The sequence below is a fragment of the Balaenoptera musculus genome, chromosome 17 (assembly GCF_009873245.2).
Source record: "Balaenoptera musculus isolate JJ_BM4_2016_0621 chromosome 17, mBalMus1.pri.v3, whole genome shotgun sequence".
Lineage (NCBI taxonomy): Eukaryota > Metazoa > Chordata > Mammalia > Artiodactyla > Balaenopteridae > Balaenoptera > Balaenoptera musculus.
In genome coordinates, this window is record NC_045801.1 from 63,213,248 (window position 1) to 63,234,271 (window position 21,024).

The 21,024-nt window shown below is 44.7% G+C and overlaps 2 protein-coding genes across 3 annotated transcripts in view; both read left to right on the plus strand.

The window, feature by feature from the left end:
• The first annotated feature begins 1,379 nt into the window (after nt 1–1,379).
• Nucleotides 1,380–4,642, plus strand: RPL7 (ribosomal protein L7). The gene is made up of 7 exons (XM_036830171.1): nt 1,380–1,509; nt 2,304–2,412; nt 2,688–2,854; nt 3,382–3,519; nt 3,612–3,721; nt 4,056–4,265; nt 4,574–4,642. Exons 1-6 carry the CDS (start codon nt 1,496–1,498, stop codon nt 4,262–4,264), a joined length of 747 nt encoding a protein of 248 aa, XP_036686066.1. The 5' UTR covers nt 1,380–1,495; the 3' UTR covers nt 4,265; nt 4,574–4,642.
• Nucleotides 4,643–10,228: 5,586 nt separating this feature from the next.
• C17H8orf89 (chromosome 17 C8orf89 homolog) overlaps nt 10,229–21,024 on the plus strand; it is a 68,712-nt gene continuing 57,916 nt past the window's right edge. Inside the window, exon 1 of one of the 2 annotated variants that reach the window (XM_036829901.1) lies at nt 10,229–10,434. Coding sequence is in view for 1 of the 2 variants with exons in the window: in XM_036829900.1 (XP_036685795.1) it covers nt 14,997–15,016 (20 nt within the window). In the remaining variant the exon portion in view is untranslated. Of the gene's footprint in view, nt 10,435–14,929; nt 15,017–21,024 lie in introns of those variants that run through there. The other variant, XM_036829900.1, reaches the window with a different exon arrangement.

A 21,024-nucleotide genomic window follows, 5' to 3' on the forward strand; every position in this document is an offset into this window, starting at 1 on the left:
GCCCCGGGCTGTGCCCGCCGCGGCAGCCGCCCGGCTCGGCGCCTCCTGCCGGCTGCCGCCCGCCTGTCCCGGAGCGCCCGCCCCGCCGGCCGGTCCCGCTGCAGCGGCGGTGACAGCCGCGAGTTAGGCGGCGCGCGCTGCTCTCATGGCCAAGCCGCCGCCGCCACCCGAGTGTCCCCAGAGCCGGCGCGGCGGCTCCCTCTCACTCCGGGGGAGGGGCGCGCAGCGGAGACGGCACGGGCCGGCCGGCCGCCGCGGGAGTTGTCAACTTGACCCAAGTTGCGAGAGGGTGCAAGAGTGGGGTGCGGGGCAGCGGGAACGCCAGGAAGGGGCGACTCGCTCGGTGCAGGAGAGCGCTCCCCAACGTCTTGCAGCTGCCTCCGCGGTATCGTGTCCCCCTGCCCTGCACTCCCCGCGGCTGTCACTCGGGCACCGGGCTCCGAAGCGCAGCGCCGCTTGCAAGCCGGAGCGCTCCCAGCCGCCTCTGAGAGGGCTCCACACTCCGCGCTATATAACCCGCGACCGGGAAGAGCCGGCGGCGGCATCGGCCCTCCCTCGGCTCGGCCCTCCCCGCCCCCGGGCGCACCCCGCCCCCGGCCCAGCCCCCCGCCCGCTCGCCGTCCGCCGAACCGCGGCGGGGCAGCCCCTCTCACATGGCCGTGGCCGCAGCCTCCAGCCCTCCTCGCACCTCCCTTCGCGGTTCACGCCCCCTGCCGTGGGGTGTCCCGGCCTCCGCCTGCCAGACCGGACGGTCGGCAGTGCCCCGGCCATCTTCCTTTGGCCGTCCGCTCCTCACTTGTCCCCGTCTCGTCACTTTCGTTAGCCAGGGGGCTCTGGGTGGCCCCGCCTGCGATCAGGCGCTGCGGAAGACAGCCCTGCAGGCTGGAGGAACGAAGAGAAGGACCTCGGCAGCGCGGCAACGGGTGTGCCGGTCTGCTACTGGGGTTGGCAAAGAGCCGAGAAGGCGGTCAGAAGCCGGCAGCAACTTCGAATCGTAGCTAGCCCTTTGGAACGTAGGCCCAAAGGCTCGCAATTTCCCCGGCTGGAATCACCACCGCCGTGGTTCCCTACCGACCCGGTCAAGCGTTGCCCTCCCGCCAGGCGGGCCGTGAAAGTGATGCATGCCGGGATTTGTAGTTCGCGCCCCGGCCGCGCGTCATTTGCATATATTACTGAGTAGAATTCGAGACGTATCCTGTCAACGCAGCCCAGGGATTAGGACCCCGAGTAGTCAAGGTATCGGCACTCTTTGCTCTCATCATATTGATTAAAGAGTCTAACCAATGCATTAATTTTTCCCATACAGATTTTACTTGAAACTTGATCGTAAGAGGCTGAATCAGGCAGTTCTTAATTCTGCGTCTGCAATACGAGTTCTCAGTTCTGAGTTCTTTTCTGGCTTATCCTGGGACACCTATGAGTCGTGGGGCTTCACGCCCGCCATCTTTAAGTGGACAGCGCGCATGCGCTAACTTCCTCTTTCCCGGCTGGAACCATGGAGGGCGCTGAGTAAGTTTCTCCTCGTTCTCTCGAGAATCCTCCTCCATCCCCGAAACCAGAGGCTTTTGTCTCACTCTTTCTCGTTCCGTCTGTAACCTGTGTCTTTGTCGACTTACCTGTGTGTTTGTGACGTTGTGTGACACTCCTGGTGGTCTTAGGCTAAAATGGGCTTCAGGAGGCCTTGGGGCGGAGGTTTTGGAGTTACCGGGAACGAGGTGTGAGAGCTGAATATGTGCGGAACCGACAGGTTGTCCAGTCCCTCGTCTTTTCAAGGAGGCTCAGAATCTCTGAATGGGGTTCTTTTTCCTTAGCTGGCGTTTGTCCGAAGCATCCCTGCCGTCAGGTCTCTGCTTACAGCATATGGAGCTTGAGGCTTGAAACAGGGTTGTCTTTGGGAGTTTGTTTGGGACTTTTTTTTTTTTTTTTTCCTCCTTGAGACTCTTAAGTCCTCTTAGACTCACACTCACTAATAGTCTAGGGATCAGTGTCTTGCGGCAGCCTTTTACTCTGCACGGTTTGCTCTCGGCATTTTTGTTGTCGTGGGACCCCGGGAGTGATCGTAGATTAAATGTGAATTTGTTATTTTTGTGACTCGTTTAAAGCAAGTGGTCCGTGTTAAAGGTAAAGATAACGGGCATAGGAATTTCCTAAAATCTGCATCTTACACCATAGCACGCTACAGCAGTTAAAGGTACGTTTGAAGTCAGTGGCGATAGTAGTGTTAAGAGAGAGCGCTCAGTACAGAATGGGAGTGCTGCAGTGCTGTGAGCTTTCTGAATTAACGCTCTGTCTGCTAATGTTAGAGTGAAGAAAAAGAAGGTTCCTGCTGTGCCAGAAACCCTTAAGAAAAAGCGAAAGAATTTCGCAGAGCTTAAGATCAAGCGCCTGAGAAAGAAATTTGCCCAGAAGATGGTAAGTGAACTTTTTTGAGGCACCCAGTTAAGAAGAGGCCCTATGATTGAAAATAAGGTGGATGTTTTTAACAAGGCTTGTTTACTTCAGTTGCTGTAGCAGTGAGCGTGGTTAACTTAGAACCACCTTTCCAAATGAAGTTATTTCCCTCTTGCAATGTTAACGCATATTGTGGTGAGAAAGCTTCAAGGGAAGGGTTTTCTTGGAAAGAACTGATAATTGCTAATTGTGTTTGGGAGCTAAAAGGCAGATGAATAACTGATGTTGGTTCTCAGCTTCGAAAGGCAAGGAGGAAGCTTATCTATGAAAAAGCCAAGCACTATCACAAGGAATACCGGCAGATGTACAGAACGGAGATTCGCATGGCTAGGATGGCAAGAAAAGCTGGCAACTTCTACGTACCCGCGGAACCCAAATTGGCATTTGTCATCAGGATCAGAGGGTAAGTTCAGTTTTTACTGCAGTCTGGTTTTAAAGGGAAAGCTGCACAATCCCAGCAAAATTTCACAGTACTCGTGGGGACCTTGGTTGTAAAACATTGGAATGAAAATATTTGGGTGGTGAGGAGAGTATTTTAGTGATTGTAAGCCCTGTGCCCAAAGCATCTATTCATTCTCGAATTGAGCACTTGAGTTCAGTGTCCTGGAGATTCACTTCAAAAGCAGTTAAATTGGAGCCTCATAAGTGCTCTGACAAAGATATATGCAAAACTAGAAGTAATAAGAGTGTTGGGGAAAGTTTTAAGTATGAAAGGTATGTGTCAAAAGACAGTTTACTTGCAGGAGAGGCAAATTGGCAGAGGTAATAGAATACAGCTAACTAAAGGGAAAAGTGGTGTTTGTAACATGAGAGGATTCTTATTTAGGTGTGACACGTGTTGCCCAAAATTGTAATAGTTAGTTTCTCGTCTTTTACTAGTAAAAATTCTGATAAAAGCTAAATGAATTTTTTGTATTTTTTTCATTGCAGTATCAATGGTGTGAGCCCAAAGGTTCGAAAGGTGTTGCAGCTTCTTCGCCTCCGTCAGATTTTCAATGGCACCTTTGTGAAGCTCAACAAGGCTTCAATTAACATGCTGAGAATTGTGGAACCATACATTGCATGGGGGTAGGTGTCTTTGATTTCTGTTCGGTAAGCTGGCAGGTGTTTTGACAGTGATAGTCTTATTTGGTCATTTATATCTGTATTTTCATATTTAGGTACCCAAACCTAAAGTCAGTAAATGAATTGATCTACAAGCGTGGTTATGGCAAAATCAACAAGAAGCGAATTGCCCTGACGGATAACGTGTTGATTGCTCGATGTCTTGGTAGGTTCTGCCTATTTGGGGAAAAGTTATTATATTATTAATTATAAAAGTTATTGTATCAGATAAAATGATATTTTTTGGCATCTTGTTGCCTGACTTTTCTCACCATTATGAATCTTCCTTTATTCCCTACAATATTTATGAAAAATGGAAGGTATGATTTCATTGGCTTGAGCTGTATCTTTGTAAATAAGGTCATGTATTTCCTTCTTTGTTACTTTATTCTTGATTTACTTCTAATTCTTTATGTCACAGCCTATCTTAATGCCTGAAAAATTTAATAGTCTCAAAATAAACAGTTTTAGTAACCTTAAATCATCTTGAACATGTTCAGGCAAATACGGTATTATCTGCATGGAGGATCTGATTCATGAGATCTATACTGTTGGAAAACGTTTCAAAGAAGCAAACAACTTCCTGTGGCCCTTCAAGTTGTCTTCTCCACGAGGTGGAATGAAGAAAAAGACTACCCATTTTGTAGAAGGTGGAGATGCTGGCAACAGGGAAGACCAGATCAACAGACTTATTAGAAGGATGAACTAAGGTGAGCAACTACATCCTGAAAGAAGTTTACTTAATACTGGAGTAAAAACGACTTAGATGCTGAAAAGGGTTTGGTTTGAGTTCTAAGCAGTATTTAGTGCGGGGGAGGGGGGGGGAAATCAACCATCATATATGATCGCAGTTGGTTTGGTTTCTCCTTTTGAGGACATTTATGGAGGGAAGAAAAAGCCTTTTTTTTTTCTTCCTACTTAATAATGGAAACTGAATTGGTAGTTCTTACGACTTCCTGGTTTATGTTAATTCTTAGTTATTAAGATGTTTAATGGGTTTTTTTTCCCTTCCTTTCAGGTATCTACCATGATTATTTTTGTAATTTGGTCAGTTAATAAACAGTGACTGCTTTCAAATTGAAATGTATTGTTGTCTTGGTGACTTTTATCTTTCTTCTGCCGTCCCCTAACTATTGTGGCAAATCTTGGTGTGACACAATTAAGTCAGATCAACAGCCTGTTGCGTGTAAAACTTAGGGTCCAGTTTGTATCTTGTGAAAAACATTCCTGGGGTTTATTGAAGATTTTCCTGTACGAAGTCCTCATTTTTCACTTTTGAGTTGGCCAAAATGGGTCTATTCTAAGAAAGCCCATTTCACAGGCCTTTGTGCATGAGTAAAGGTTCAGTTTACAAATAAAAATCCGTTGCTGAAATTCCATTTTCTCAGGTTTTGGCTTGCCTATAAAGTAGTGAGTAAATGTGTCATTTTGTTTTTGCATTTCACTTTTATGTTTTTGCTTTGTATCTTCTACCCATACTTACGTGAATTCCTAATAATTCCACTACATATTGTGTATATCAAGAAGGAAGAAATGAAATGTGCCCATGGATGCAATTTATTTGGAGCACCTAAAGAACTCATGAGAATACTAGTGAGCAAAAACTTGAATTTATAAATAACATTCCCTATATATTTTTATGTATCATCTCACCTAGGCTAGCAAACCTGAAAGTTTTTTTTTTTTTAAATTAATAGCTACTTTATTTATTTATTTATTTATTTATTTATTTATGGCTGTGTTGGGTCTTTGTTTCTGTGTGAGGGCTTTCTCTAGTTGCGGCAAGCGGGGGACACTCTTCATCGCGGTGCGCGGGCCTCTCGCTATCGCGGCCCCTCCCGTTGCGGGGCACAGGCTCCAGACGCACAGGCTCAGCAGTTGTGGCTCACGGGCCCAGTTGCTCCGCGGCATGTGGGATCTTCCCAGACCAGGGCTCGAACCCGTGTCCCCTGCATTAGCAGGCAGATTCTCAACCACTGCGCCACCAGGGAAGCCCACAAACCTGAAAGTTTTAAGTGTAGTGCAACGGGAAGTACATACAATAAAAGTAAAAAGGTTTATGATTCTCACTGACTGTGCCAAAGGTATGATGCCGTATGAAATAGATGCCCTATACTTTTGATTCTGTTGCACCAGAATCATCACTCTTTAGTATTTAAAAGTTGCTAGACAAATACATTTAAATTCTTGGGTGTTGGAAGCTATTTGGATTAGTGAGTTTAGGGTCAGTGAATCCTGGAGGGAAATCAAGGTTATTAGTTTCTAAAACCAATGTTACCTGTATACATGTGTATCTAGTGTTTTGCAAGAAATTTAATATCTTGGTAAACAGTTGGATCAATGTGTAACAAAATCATTAATCTCTTGGTGGAGCCTAAAAGTCTTTAAGTTTTGAAATTACCTGTTTTGTTTTACTGCTTTAGTAGGTAACTACACAGTATAGCCCACGTGTCTTTGCACATCCAGTATTCTGAACGGTAGGAGTGGCTCGGAAGAAAACGTCTAATTACTGTAATAAAGTTGTTCAGGTGGCATATTGCTAACTACCTAGGCGTGTAGGATTTGGAATAGTAATAGAAATGGCATTCTATATATGGGATGGTGGTATTTAATAATGCTTTTTTCAAAAAAATTAACTTTTTAAGAGCAGTTTTAGGTTCACAGCAAAGCAGAGTGGAAAGTACAGGGTTCCAGTATACCCGCCTGCCCCTCCCTAAACAGCCAGCCTCCCCCACTCTCAACGTTGAGTGGCACATTTGTTGTAGTCCATGGATGTTGACACATCATTACCCAAAATAGTAAAGTTCTTGAAGCTGGTGAGGGGGATAGGAAGATCTGTAGGTATATGGAGGGGAAAGAAACAGTGTTGGGGCTGTACATGTCCTCTGCAGACACATTTGTTTGCAGTCCTGGAAATTCACTGTCCACATAGTTTCCGAATGCGGCTAGAGGACCAGAGGACAGGGAAATGTATGAGAGAGTTTGGAAGTGGGGAGGACATCTGGCAATATGGTAGAGAACTAAAGCAATGGGGATAAACATTAAAAAAGCATGCTGTCAGGTGACAGCTGTCAGATTGCTAGGGAGTAAATTGGGATAATCATTTGTCTTCACAGGATTGATCGTAAGGATTAAAACTGAGCATGAGAATATTTTGTGAACTATTAGAACCTGTTGAAATGCACCTTAATATCTTATTTTACTTAAAAAACTCCCCTGAAAGTGGTGTCACTTTCTACAAGAGATCATCCACATCCGCTAGAAGGCTAACCAACCTCTGATGAAAGTCTGGGCCATCAGGTTCTACTTACACAAAGATTCACTTCACATAAGTACATTGCCTTTTTGTACCCTTCAAAGTTTTAGCTTTATTAGGTCTTCCCCTAGCTACCCTAGTTTAGTTGTCTGTTCCCGGTGTTTCCTGGTCTTGCTTATCTTCGAAGTTTCCTTTGTGGTAAACTGGATTAAGAATGCTGGCTGTGGAGCCAAACTGCATGAATTCATATCCAGCTTCCACTTAATAGTTTGAGCCATTAAATTACTTCATCTCTGGTTCCTTACCAGCAAAATGGGGGAAATAGTAGTACCTAATTTCATAGGATTTTAGTGAAGATTAAATACGTCAGCTCATGGAAAATGCTTAGGGCAGTGCCTGGTCCACAGTGCTAAGTAAATGCTGTCTGCTGTGTAACTTGAGCACTTAGCAGGGGTGTACAAAGGAAAATAGCCTCTGCATTCATGTGTTAATGGGCAAGATAGACTTAACACAAATATCATAAGTGCTACACAAGGATGTCTAGGATGTGACAGATTGTTGAAGTGTCATTGGGGACCACCTGCAGGGGAAGATTGACAACTTTCTGTTCCCGCTGTTTTCCTTTACAGATTTGGTATCAAACTAGCCAAAACATACATGTGCCCCTCATTCAAGTGCTCCCTTCTCTTCAGCAGTTAACTTTTTAAGGTGGGCTTTTTTTCATCCTACCCAGTACCTGACATAACATATAGTAGGCACTGAGTATTTGTTTTCTATCACTACTGTCACAAATTACCACAAACTTAAGTGACTTAAAACACAAATTTATTGTCTTAACAGCTTTGAAGGTCAGAAGTTCAAAATCAGTTTCACTGCGCTAAACCAAGGTGTCAGGAGGCCTTCCTGCCTTCCGAAGCCTCTAGGGGAGAATCCGTTTCCTTGCTGTTTCCAGGTTCTAGAAGCTGCTTACAATTCTTGGCTTGTGGCCCCTTCTCCACCTTCAAAGTGTAATCTCTGTTTCCATCCTTCAATCATCTCTGGCTCTGATCCTCCTGCCTCCCTCTTTTGTGGACTTTTGTGATTATGTTGGGCCACGCAGATAATCCAGGATAATGCCCCACCTCAAATTCCTTAATACTGAATATAAGTACATCTGCAAAGTCTACATAAGGTAGCATATTCACAGGTTCTAGAAATTAGGGCAGGGAGATATTTGAGAGGGCCATTCTTTGATCTTTTTTTTTTTTTAATTAATTTATTTTATATATTTTTGGCTGTGTTGGGTCTTCGTTTCTGTGCGAGGGCTTTCTCTAGTTGCGGCAAGCGGGGGCCACTCTTCATTGCGGTGTGCGGGCCTCTCACTGTTGCGGAGCACAGGCTCCAGATGCGCAGGCTCAGTCGTTGTGGCTCACGGGCCCAGTTGCTCCGCGGCATGTGGGATCTTCCCAGACCAGGGCTCGAACCCGTGTCCCCTGCATTGGCAGGCAGGTTCTCAACCACTGCGCCACCAGGGAAGCCCCCCCCATTCTTTGATCTTTAATTTATGGCTCCCAGCTATATTTTTTCCTGTTCCTCAAAAATGACAAGCTTCTAATGTAGGGTCTTGGCACTTGAAATCTTGTGTCTGGAGCACTCAGCCCTGAGGAGGTCTGTATACTTGGCTTTTTCATTCTGGAAAAAGATCTCTGACACCTCTTCATGTAACCTTGTTTTTTGTTTTTTTTTTTTATAGCATCTTTTACTATCAAATAATTTTTCCATTTACTTGTTATCTGTTACTTTTCCCAGCCACTCAAGATTTGAGTATGTATCAGGTTTGAGTCTTAGCCTTCTCTATTCCAGCAGTTAGAACAATGCCTGGTGCATTGCAGGTCCTTTGCTTTTTTGATTGAATCAAGCCTTTTATGGGCAATAGCCATTTAAAATTTTGCATCTCCAGTGTTAGCACATTTTAGTCCTTGGGTGTTTGGGTGGGGAATGGTGAGAGGAGGAGTGGAAGCTTATGGAGATTAGATAGATATTTTTTTACTCAGGAGGACTTGGGAAAATGAGTTTTATCGGTAGGGGTAATAGTATGTGAAAATATGTTAGAGGAATAGAGGAGATGGTTCCTGCCTGGAAGTTTCACAGAGGAGGTCGAATTTGGGCACCTGGAGGTAGAACAGCATGAGCCAAGGCAGAGTTGGGTAAGAGTGTCAGTGGGCGGTGTGATAGCCAAGAGGAGGGGATAGCAAACTCAAAACAGACCGATTTAATAATATAAGCATTTGATCATGTATTGAGGGCTAGTGTACACTTACTCCACCTTATCCTGGGTGGGTGGTTCTCCACTGTGAGTGCAACTCCAGAACTGAATTCTTAATTGGTTTGGGGATGGGCCCAGGCTTTTTCCCTTTAAAGTCTCCATGTGATTTTTAATGTGCAGCCTATTCTATTAGGGAAGTATACCACTATCCCCACTTTTTAGACGAGGGGCTAACTTTCCCGACTTCCAGGATCTCACAACTAAGTGGTTAGGTTCCAGGTCTAATTTGAGTTGGTTTTCTTAACCAGAGGAGCTAGGAAAGGTTAGTATCAAGCTTAATGAAAACAAAAGTGGTGTGCTGAGAGCAGTTTCAGGAGTTCTGTGGGATCCGAAACCATCTTACCAGGGCTAAGCTTGCAGCCCTAGTGGAGGGGTCAAGAAACGAAGACAGGGTTTGGAACAACTTGGCAAGAGTATACATAGGCTCAGCCACTACTGTCCGAGTCAGGCCGCTAGGCTTCCCAGCTAGGGAGGAGACGTGCGCCGAGCCTTTCACCGAAGAACCTCGACAGTGGAGGCGTAGAACGCGGAATCCGGGAGCGCACGATGAGGGAACTCGGGAAGGTCACTTGCCGAAGATTGCTCTAGTCAGGTACTGCTGGTCCACTCTCATCAGTACTCTGGAGAGCCTGGTTAGTTTGAATCTTAAAAATGCAACCCAGAGAACCTCACCTCACCAACCTTGTCCAACTGCCCACTACCCACCCTGTCTACAGTGGGTGGCGCCACTTCGTGCCGCCCTGACCTGATGTCACGACTGAGGCTCGTTTCCGCAGCCTCCTGCCACCCCAGCCCCTGCAGCCGTGACTCCGACTGCGGCGGCCCCCTACAGTAGTTGTCCAGTGAGTCCTAGCGGTCTCCCCGCCGCCCAGGCACCATCCTGGCGCGGCAACCTGACTTGCCGCCCAGAGTCCTGCGGGACGGCGCCCGGTGACCGCCCGGAAGGCATCCCGGAAGCTCCGGGCGCCTAGCAACGGGCACGCATCGGACGGGCGGGGCGGCGGCCGTAGCAGCCTCTCGCCGGGCGGGGCGGGGCGGGGCTGAGCGGGGGACGCGCCGCGCTCCCGAGCGTCGTCTGACTGCCGGCCGCCGAGCATGATCGTCTCGAGAGCGGCGCCCGAGCGAGCGCGCGGCCGCCCGCCCCGCCCCGCCGCCGCAGTCAGCCCCGCGGCTCTGCAGGTCTGGGCCGGGGGTTCGGCTCAGCGCCGGGCTGCCGCTGGCTCCCGCGCTGCCCGCTGCCCCCGCCGCAGACCTGGGCGCCGCCGCCGCGGGCCAGGCCGGAGAAGCCCCTCCCCTCCACGGCGGAGCTGCGGGGACAGTGAGTGCGACCGGTCCCGGGGAACCCCGGCCAGGGGCGTGCCGGGGGTGGAGGGGACGGGGGGCGGCCGGGTCAGGCCTGAAAGGGAGGTGGGTCCCTTAGGTCAGCTGGCTCGGCCCCCTCCCAAGAAGGGCATCTATTCTAGTGACGCACACGGGTCGCCCCAAGGATCCTCGTGATGCTCTTGGAGGGGGGCTGGCGGGGAGGCCGGGGCTGAGGACTTGACGGAGGCTGCGGGCGGCTCGGGTGCAGGAGTATACAGACTTAAGAGGTGAAAGCCCTCTTTAGTTTCTAGTCCTTTCTTTACTTTCTAACACTTCTTACAGTTAATTTAGTATTTATTCTCTTGTCATTTGTTTTTGGTCATCAGTGGAATCATATATGGATTCTTTTGAGAAATTGCTTTTTTCACTTAAGACGTGGAGAATACATTCCACAGCAGTTTACTTAGGTCTTCATTGAATATTTCATAGATGTGTCACATAGATGTATGATTATATGGTATAGATGTATCATAATTTATGTAACCATTTCTCCTGAAGATCGGTTCCAATTTTTCCTTATTACAAACAATGCAACAATGAACATTCTTACACATGGGAACAGTTCTATAAAGTGAATTCCTTGAAGCAGAATTGCTGGGTCAGATGTATGTACGTTAAAAAAAATTGGTGGGATCTTGCCTTCCAAAAAGTCTTTAGTGATTAACATGTCCATCAACAGGCTGTGGTGAAAAAAAACCTGTGTTTATTATCGTCTAAAAAACAAATCAGTATCTCCCACTAATTGAGTGTTTATTACATGCCCAGCACTGTGCTGAACACTTTGCATGCATTTTACTTTTATTTTTCTTTTATAAATTTATTTTATTTATTTATTTTTGGCTGTGTTGTGTCTTTGTTGCTGTGCACAGGCTTTCTCTGGTTGCCGCGAGCGGGGGCTACTCTTCGTTGCAGTGCGCGGGCCTCTCATGATGGTGGCTTCTCTTGTGGTGGAGCACAGGCTCTGGGCGCGTGGGCTTCAGTAGTTGTGGCTTGCGGGCTCGGTAGTTGTGGCTCGCAGGCTCTAGAGCGCAGGCTCAGTAGTTGTGGTGCACGGGCTTAGTTGCTCCGCGGCATGTGGGATCTTCCCGGACCAGGGCTCGAACCTGTGTCCCCTGCATTGGCAGGTGGATTCTTAACCATTGCACCACCAGGGAAGCCCCTGCATGCATTTTATTTATTTATTTATTTATTTATTTATTTTAACTTCAAAAGTAGCATTTTTTATTTTTGTGGTAATTTTCAAAGCCACAAAATCCTGCATGCAGTTTAAAATTTAATCCTCTCTAACCCTATGAGAGTCAGAGGCACTATTATTTTCTTCATGACCCCATGGTTATGCAGCTATTGAAGTGCAGAGCCAAGATTAGAATCCTGGTTCATTTAATTGCAATGCTTATGTTCTTCGTGGGATCTGAATTCCTGGTCAGTAATTGACTGGGCATTGTGTTTCATTGGGTTGTTTGAGAATTAAATGAGATCGTGCATTTGGTGTTACAGTATTATTAATATGTAGTTCCTTTCTCTACTAACTCCTGTAGAATTGGACATGGTCCGGTTCTTCCTACGATTCTGGTTCCTCTGGATCATTTGCCTTTCCAGTCACTTTTCTGCCTTTTCTTTATCTTCCTGGCTTGCATATATTGTAAGGGAATCTGGTTTTCTTCTCCCTGGAAAATCTCCTTTGCCAACTTTATCCAGTCTCTGGCCTTAATTCTCACCAGTAAATCGATAACTCTTAAAAGCTTCATCTCCCAGCCAAACCTATAGTCTTTAATATTCCTATAGCTTAGATCCAGGTTATATATCTCCACCTGAATGTCCTAGACTAATTTTATCTAGAACTGAGCTGGTTGTTGCCCTCTGCCCCCAGACTCGCACTTTCTCTGAATTTAATTCATGGTTCCATAATTCTTTTGGTCACCCTAGTTCACAGCCTCAGTCATCTTTGACTCTTTTTTTTCTTTCCTGAACCTCCAATATTCAATCAATTGTCAGTGTTGTCAAATTCTCTCTACTACTCTAATTTAAGCACTCTGAACTATTATATGTAGTCTCTTAACCTGGCTCCAGTCTCTGCCATCTTAATCTTCCTAAAGCATGGCTGTGAATATGCCACACGTCTGTTCGAAAACCGTCATGCCTTCTCATTGCTAAAAAAGAAAGTACAAGCCACCTTGACCGGCGCTCAAATGTGTCTGTGATCCTGCCCCAGTGCTGAACCCCTCCTCCACTCTCCAGGGCAACTTTCACATCTTTACCTTTTCCAGCAGGGCTTCTACCCACATTTCCATCTAAATGTCATTTTCTAGTTTCTTCGAAGTCTTTTTTGAACCCCCTTGTGAAAGTTATATCTCCCTCCTTTGAACTCCTCAGATGTGAGATACTGTATATCTGTCCATCTAGATCCCCTAAGGCTGTAATGTGACACTTTGCCTTATACTATAGTTGTGTGAGTGGCTACGGTTTTTCCTTTTGGACTGGAAAATCTGTGAAGGCAGAATCTCTAGTTCGCCTTTGTATTTGTCATGCACAGGGCACATAGACTTGCAGATAGTGTATGCTTAGTGAATATATTTGAGTAAGCGAGCTAATATATTCACCCTTGGGAATAAAAAATTGCATGTATTAGGGTATTGATAGCTATAACGACAAACAGTCCCCAACATTTTAGTGATTTAGGATACAGAACTTCAGTTCTTGCTCGCATAATAGTTCCAAGCAGGTGTTCCTGGTCAGCAGGCAGCTTTCTTCCCATTGGTAGTAGGACCCAGGCTCTGCCATTCATTAGCTTCACTATCGGCTAACTGCGGCCAGCAGGATGGGAAGGAGGAAGTATGGAGAAAGCAGGCCTGGGGGAATCCCCTGGCGGTCCAGTGGTTAGCGTCCTGACTCTCACTGTTGTAGGGCCTGGGTTCAGTCCCTGGTCGGGGAACTAAAATCCCACAAAAAAAGAAAAAAAAAGCAGACCTGCTTCTGAAGTTTCTTGCAGAAAGTGTCACACGTTGTATTCACTCCCATTCCAACCACAAGGAGGTAACCACTTTCTAGGAACAACTGTATTCTCCGGAGGAACAAGAATTTTGGGCATCCAGTCTTCTCTGCCACAGTCCATTTCTATTTATCAAAACCCGTGGGACTTGGCTTGAACAACCCTTGCTCATAAACAACAGCAAAACTCTCCTTCTTCCCCAGTCTGGTTAGGTCAGCAAAGGCCCTGTTCCACAAAATCTAAACACAGATTTATCATCAATATGTATCATAGTGAAGTGTAATTGTTTCGTTACTTTGTTCCCCCAGTAGACTGTACGCTTTTGCATCATAATCATTTTTGTATTTCACCTCCTAGCACAATGACTGGCATTGCAAATATATAAATAACTAGCTTTCTCAATGAATCTACAACTTGCCTTTCTTTATGTTCACTTGATGATTATTTTGGTCTAATCAAAGCTAAAAATAAAGATACTCTTACCATCTGCTCTTTGATGTTGGGCTATTTTCAGCCTTTTTGCCTTTCTATTATAAAAAGTGTAGGATTTGACATCCTTGAAGGTAAATATTTGGATGTATCATTGACTGTTCCTTTAGGATAAACTCCTGGAAGTGGAATTGCTGGGTCAAAAGTATATAAAGTTATAGGACATATGTATTGCTAGATTGCTCTCCGGAAATATACTAATACTTCCACTGAAACCTTATGAGAGTACCTGTTTCCTTGAACCCCATCTTATACTGTCTAGTAGTAGAGAAAAAAATTTTTGCTATTTTCAGGGCAAAAGTTGTAGCTCATTATATTATTTTGCTTTTTTTTGAGTATTAGTGAGGGCAAACATTTATTGACCATTTTTTTCTGTAATGAGTTATCTGTTCTTTAATAAACACACTATCTTGGGGTCCACTTTCCTATTGATTTTTAAGTATCTTTACATACAAGAGAAATTAAATTCTTCAGTTCTTTATGTCATCGTTTGAAAAGTTATTCTGGGAAGTTCTGGTCAGTGTGGCAGAGGAAGCCGACATGGAAGAAACTCCATCCTGCTTCCATATATTTCAAATGCGGGGTAAGGTGTATTAAGATCATTTATGGCCATGTGGCTGAGCTAGGAACCAAGAGGAGGAAACCCCCAGGTGGCAGAAATGAAGGAATGCTCACACAGGAAGGCAGCACTGAGCATCTGCTGAGAGCTGGGAGTCACAAAGGAGTACTGTTCCAGTTACCATGGATGCATCACAAACTTCTCCAAAACTTAGTGGCGCAAAACAACACTTTATTGTGCTCATGGATTCTGTGGGACGGTGCAGGAATTTGGACAGTGAATGGCAGGGACGGCTTGGCTCTGCTTCACCACCTCTGGGGCCTCAGATGGAAGATTTGAAGGCTCGGGGCTGGAATCACCTGCAGGCTCACTCACTCCTATGTCTGGTGGCTGATCCCGGCTGTGGACCGAGACCTTAGCTGTGGTTGTCAGATGGAACCTTCTACAGTGGCCTCTTCCTATCACTTAGCTTCCTCACAAAATGGTGGCCGTGTTTCAAAGGTGAGTGTCCTGAGAGAGCTAGCTAGTGGAAATCGTATCATCTTTTATGACCTAGCCTTGAACATCACAGTGTCAATTCTACTGCATTTTATTTTATTTGTTTATTTATTTATTTATGTATTTTTGGCTGTTGGGTCTTTGTTGCTGCATGCGGGCTTTCTCTAGTTGCAGTGAGCAGGGGGTTACTCTTCATTGCGGTGCACAGGCTTCTCATTGCAGTGGCTTCTCTTGTTGTGGAGCACGGGCTCTAGGCATGCGAGCTTCAGTAGTTGTGGCATGTGGGCTCAGTAGTTGTGGCTTGCAGGCTCTAGAGTGCAGGCTCAGTAGTTGTGGCACACAGGCTTAGTTGCTCCGTGGCATGTGGGATCTTCCCAGACCAGGGCTCGAACCTGCCTCCCCTGTATTGGCAGGCAGATTCTTAACCACTGCACCACCAGGGAAGTCCCTGCATTTTATTGACTAAGGAAGTTAGTTTCAGAGAAAGGAACACAGACCTCACCTCTTGATGGAGGAGTGTCAACGTCACATTGAAGGAAGAACTTGCAGAGATGATATGTATTAGTGCATCCTTCTTTGGAAAATACAAGCTGCCACAAGTACCTTGACACAGAGATGATAACTAGAAAAATACCCCTCATTGGCCTGGGGAGGCTGTAAGGAAGCTTGCCGTCCACTTGAACTATGGTAGGAAAGAGTCAGCTGCTAGACATTAGAGCATCACACCCTGCACCAGCTCAAGTCTGAGGTCTGAATTCACATTACTATGTGACTCAGGGACCACGGTCTAAGAAATTGGCATATTAACTGGCCTGATACCTCTGAAACCCAGGGCCAGGCAGAGACCAATGGGAAGCATACAGAGAGATGTATAGCACAGTTTCCACAGCTCAGGGAACACTGGACTCCTGTAGATAGCAATCTCTCTAAAGATGAGCTCGCAATCAAAGATTACAAATCATATAAGGAAATGGAACCACAAGGGAGGAGACTTGGTGAATGCAGAAAATGGGAAAACTAAAAATAATAGACAACTTGGAAAGAAATTTTATAGTATTCAAGGAGAGGAAGGAATGGAAACCATAAGGCAAGAATGGGACAGTATGAGTAAGAACAGGAGAGATCTAGGGCTGCATATTTACCCTGACAGGGGAAGAAGAAGCACTGAGTCAACCAGTACCTCCTGGACCCCAGGTATTAGTTGACTCTTGTCCTATAACAATAACAGTCATGATGATTATGATAATAATAGCAGCTGTCGTTTGTTTCTATGTATAAAAATACCTTACTGTGGTCTGAACTGAAGATTCTTGTTTGAGAATTAGAGCAGTGTACTGGGCATTTAACTAGGTGCTTTTCTTAAATTCCCTTTAAACTTCACAGTAACTCTGTAAGGCAGAGATTATTATTCCCTAGGTAGGGAGACTGAGGCACAGAAAGGTTAACAAGAAAATAAGTGGGTTTTTGCCATCCAGGATTGGGTGACAGGCATGGGGAAGGAACATAGGGCTTTGGGGTGTATAGGTGGGTGTGGATATATTGTAGAAGCTATTGCTTCTTTATATCTTCATTTCTTTTTTTTTTTTTATTAGTTTATTTATATTTGGCTGCATTGGGTCTTCGTTGCTGCGCGCGGGCTTTCTCTAGTTGTGGCGAGCGGGGGCTACTCTTCGTTGTGGTGCGCGGGCTTCTCATTGCAGTGGCTTCTCTTGTTGCGGAGCACGGGCTCTAGGCGTGCAGGCTTCAGTAGTTGTGGCAAGCGGGCTCAGTAGTTGTGGCTCATGGGCTCTAGAGCGCAGGCTCAGTAGTTGTGGCGCATGGGCTTAGTTGCTCCACGGCATGTGGGATCTTCCCAGACCAGGGCTCGAACCCGTGTCCCCTGCATTGGCAGGTGGATTCTTAACCACTGCACCACCAGGGAAGTCCCTATTTCTTCATTTCTTAAATCACAGGTAGTGTGTTCTTAACTTAGGGAATGCTTAAGTAACTCTTCCGGTGAGTTGAATATTTAAACACAAATGGGCTAATTAACTGCTTATGAATTTTGGGAAATGGGAAATACTTGTGTCCAGATAAGAACTTTGCATACAGTTTTAGCAGTTACTTTCCCTAGTATTTTGCATGCTTCTTATTTTTAATTTTGCTAGAGCTTAATCTTAATACTTTTTAAATTGCTTTCCCTTGTCCATCTCTCCTCCCTCCTAAAAAAAAAGAGCGAGAATTTGATGAAATTAATAGTTATATTTTTTGTTCCTTGTTATATACACATTAGAGGTAAAGCATTTAACCCTCCCAAACCTCAGTTGTTTAATTCAAAAATTAGAAGATTAGGTCTCTTACTGGTCTGTAAATCAGTAATTTGTGTTGAACCAGTCCTTAATTTTCAAGTAAGAATTGCAATTCAGACAGCAGTAAGATATTCTTTTTATACAGATGTATAGACCTGACTGAAAACCTATGCTTACCCTACTAATTTCCAATGACTTTCACTTATCTCCTTCCTCATCTTTAGATTTTGGCTTGTGGATGTGGGAGTATGGACAATTCTAATTCCAGGAATTCTTCCATAAGAATGAATTTTTACTGCAATGACCGAGGCTGTTTTTATTTTTTTATCTATCTGTTTGTTTATTTACTTAGGCTGCACTCTTCGGCTTGTGGGATCTTCCCCAGCCAGGAATTCAACCCGGGCCCTCAGGCAGTGAGAGCCCGGAGTCCTAACCACTGGACTGCCAGGGAATTCCCAACCGAGGCTGTTTTTAAAAATAGAGGTTTTAAATAGTTGTTTTTCATTTCACTGAACAATTTTATTCTCCATCACTAAGAAATTAAAAATTTTCTTGATACTATAGGTTCTTTTTTTTTTTTTTAAATGATAATTGAGAATCATCCATTAATGACTCAAGGTCTGTAGGAATGTGGGAGGGATAGATGCAATCCTAGTTGAATAATTACCAACTTTCACGGTGGTGAGAGGGAATGGGAATAGAGTTTGTTTTTTTTTTTTTTTTAAGTACAGATTATTTTTTAAATTTATTTATTTATTTATCTATGGCTGTGTTGGGTCTTCGTTTCTGTGCGAGGGCTTTCTTTAGTTGTGGCAAGCGGGGGCCACTCCTCATCGCGGTGCGCGGGCCTCTCTTGTTGCGGAGCACAGGCTCCAGACGCACAGGCTCAGTAATCGTGGCTCACGGGCCTAGTTGCTCCGAGGCATGTGGGATCCTCCCAGACCAGGGCTCGAACCCGTGTGCCCTGCATTGGCAGGCAGATTCTCAACCACTGCGCCACCAGGGAAGCCCGATACTATAGGTTCTTAATGAAAGTTCCTGTATTAACCTCAGCAACTTTTCATTAACATGCTAGTGTTACTTCAGTGTGTTCAGTCTCTTTTAACAGGTACCTCTTACCTTCTTAGTCCTTTCAAAAATAAAGATAGATCTAACCAGATTTCTGTTGAAGCCACCTTTTATTACATTTAAAACATTTTGGTTAAGGATTCTGCTTTTAAAAGCAGTATGCTTAAGGGACTTCCCTGGCAGTCCAGTGGTTAAGACTCTGAGCTTCCAAAGCAGGGGGCACGGGTTCGATCCCTGATCGGGGAACTAAGGTCCTGCGTGTTGTGTGGAGTGGCCAATCAATCAATCAATAAAATATAATACATTCTTAATTTTTTAAAAAAGCAGTATGTTTAAAATGCTGAGTAGTGCTGATCTTAAAAGAATAATCCAGTAAAAGCTAAAGCTTTTTGATGCTTACTCCGTTCCAGGTGCTGTATTAAGTGGTTGTATCATGTGATCCTTAATGAGCTGGATTGTTGATGTTGCATCACTGAAAGAGGCAGTAGTACATGCGGGCAGAGTCTAGAGGAACACTTAGTAGATCATTCTTTAAATCTACTTACATATATATATTTTTTTTTAATAAATTTATTTATTTATTTATTTATTTTTGGCTGTGTTGGGTCTTAGTTTCTGTGCGAGGGCTTTCTCTAGTTGCAGCGAGCAGGGGCCACTCTTCATCGCGGTGCGCGGGCCTCTCACTGTCGCGGCCTCTCTTGTTGCGGAGCACAGGCTCCAGACGCGCAGGCTCAGTAATTGTGGCTCACGGGCCCAGTTGCTCCGCGGCATGTGGGATCTTCCCAGACCAGGGCTCGAACCCGTGTCCCCTGCATTGGCAGGCAGATTCTCAACCACTGCGCCACCAGGGAAGCCCCTACTTACATATATTAAGTCCTCGGAAAGGTCTGATGGATGGATGAATTTATCATGTGACAGGGTCCCTGGAAGAGTCTGTGGCCCACATTAATGGAGGGGGATGTTGTGGCTTTGCCACTATTTACCATCAATATAGATTCTACTGTATGGATTATTCAAATTTTTCTATTGGGCTTGGAAAAATTCTCTATTATAACAGAGACTATGATTACAATGTGGGTTATTGTAGTAGTATTTGACCTATAGTTAACTGATAAGTTTTCATCTTGATTTTAAATTTTAGGAGAGCAACGACTTATTGTCTGTTTTTAAAGAGTTGTGACATAACGACCCAAAATCTGTCATACTCTGATACCTTTTGCTCAAATTCTGCTGGACCATTGTTAAATAGGTCCTGTATTATGTTATCAGACATGGAGGGAGGGAAAGACATGTTCACATGTTTAAATAGATATTTTGCCTTAGCCAGTGTGGCAGGACTGCTAAAGTTTTCTCACAGCGCCTGTTCCCTCGTCTTTCTAGTAAAAGGACCCCTGATTTTTCAGCTGGGTACATGATGCCCAGAATGGAAGATATTTTATCACTTGCTTTTACAGCTCGCTGTGGCCACGTGACTACATTCTGACCAATGGGATGTAAGCAGAATTGTGTGTATGACTTCCGAGAAGTGACTTTAAAGAGAGGGAGAATGCCTCCCTCTCTTCCCTTCCTTCTCTCTGTAAGCTGGAGCTCAGTTTGGTATTTTTTTAACCGTGGAGAGTGCCCAGTGTATCCAAAGGTAGAAGGTGGTGGATGATAAAATCCAGTGTCCCAGCCCCTGAGCTGTGACAGTTAGCAACTCACAGCTGACCTTCTTTCATCTCTACTCTCACCACCACCCTCGCCCTCTCACACCTGTTGTATTGAAGCAAATCGCAAACATTTTATCATTTTATCCATAAATATTTCAGTATGTCTCTCAAAAGATAAGAATTCTTTTAAAAACGCAAACCACTATTTTCAAAACAAAACCCACTATTACACCTTAAAACATTAATTGTAATCCCTTAATGTTACCAAAGATCCAGTCAGTGCTCAGATTTCCATGATGGTCTCATAAAGTATCTTCTTTTTTTTTTTTAACAGTTTATCCAAATGAAGTCCATACATTGCAACTGTTTGCTATGTCTCATCTCTGTTAATCTATATATTATCCCTCCCATCTCTCTATTTATTTATAACAATTTATTGGTTGAAAGAACAAGATTATTTGTCACAAGTCGAAACTCCACAATCTGTTAGTTGCTGATTGCATCCCTGTGATGCCATTTAATATGTTCCTTTGTGGTCTATATTTTTTTCTAAATTGATAGTTAGATCTAAAGTCTTGGTCAGCATCATGTTTGTTTGTTTTGGCAAGAGCTGCCTTTGATAAACATTGCTGTATCTGTCCGGAAATACACACACACGCACACACACACACACACACACACACACACACACACACACACACATATATACGTGTGTATATATATATAGAGAGAGAGAGAGAGAGAGGGATTTCAAGGAACTGGCTTATGGGATTATGGGGGCAGGCTGGCTGGAAACTCTCAGGCAGGAATTAATATTGCAGTTTTGAGGTAGAATTTCCTTCCTCAGGGAAAACTCAGTTTTGTTTTAAAGCCTTTCAGCTGGTTAGACAAGGTCCACCTAGATTTTTGAGGGTAATCTCCTTTACTTAAAATCAACTGGCTGTAGGTGTTCCCCACATCTACAAAATACCTTCACAGCAACACCTAGATTAGTGTTTAATTCAAT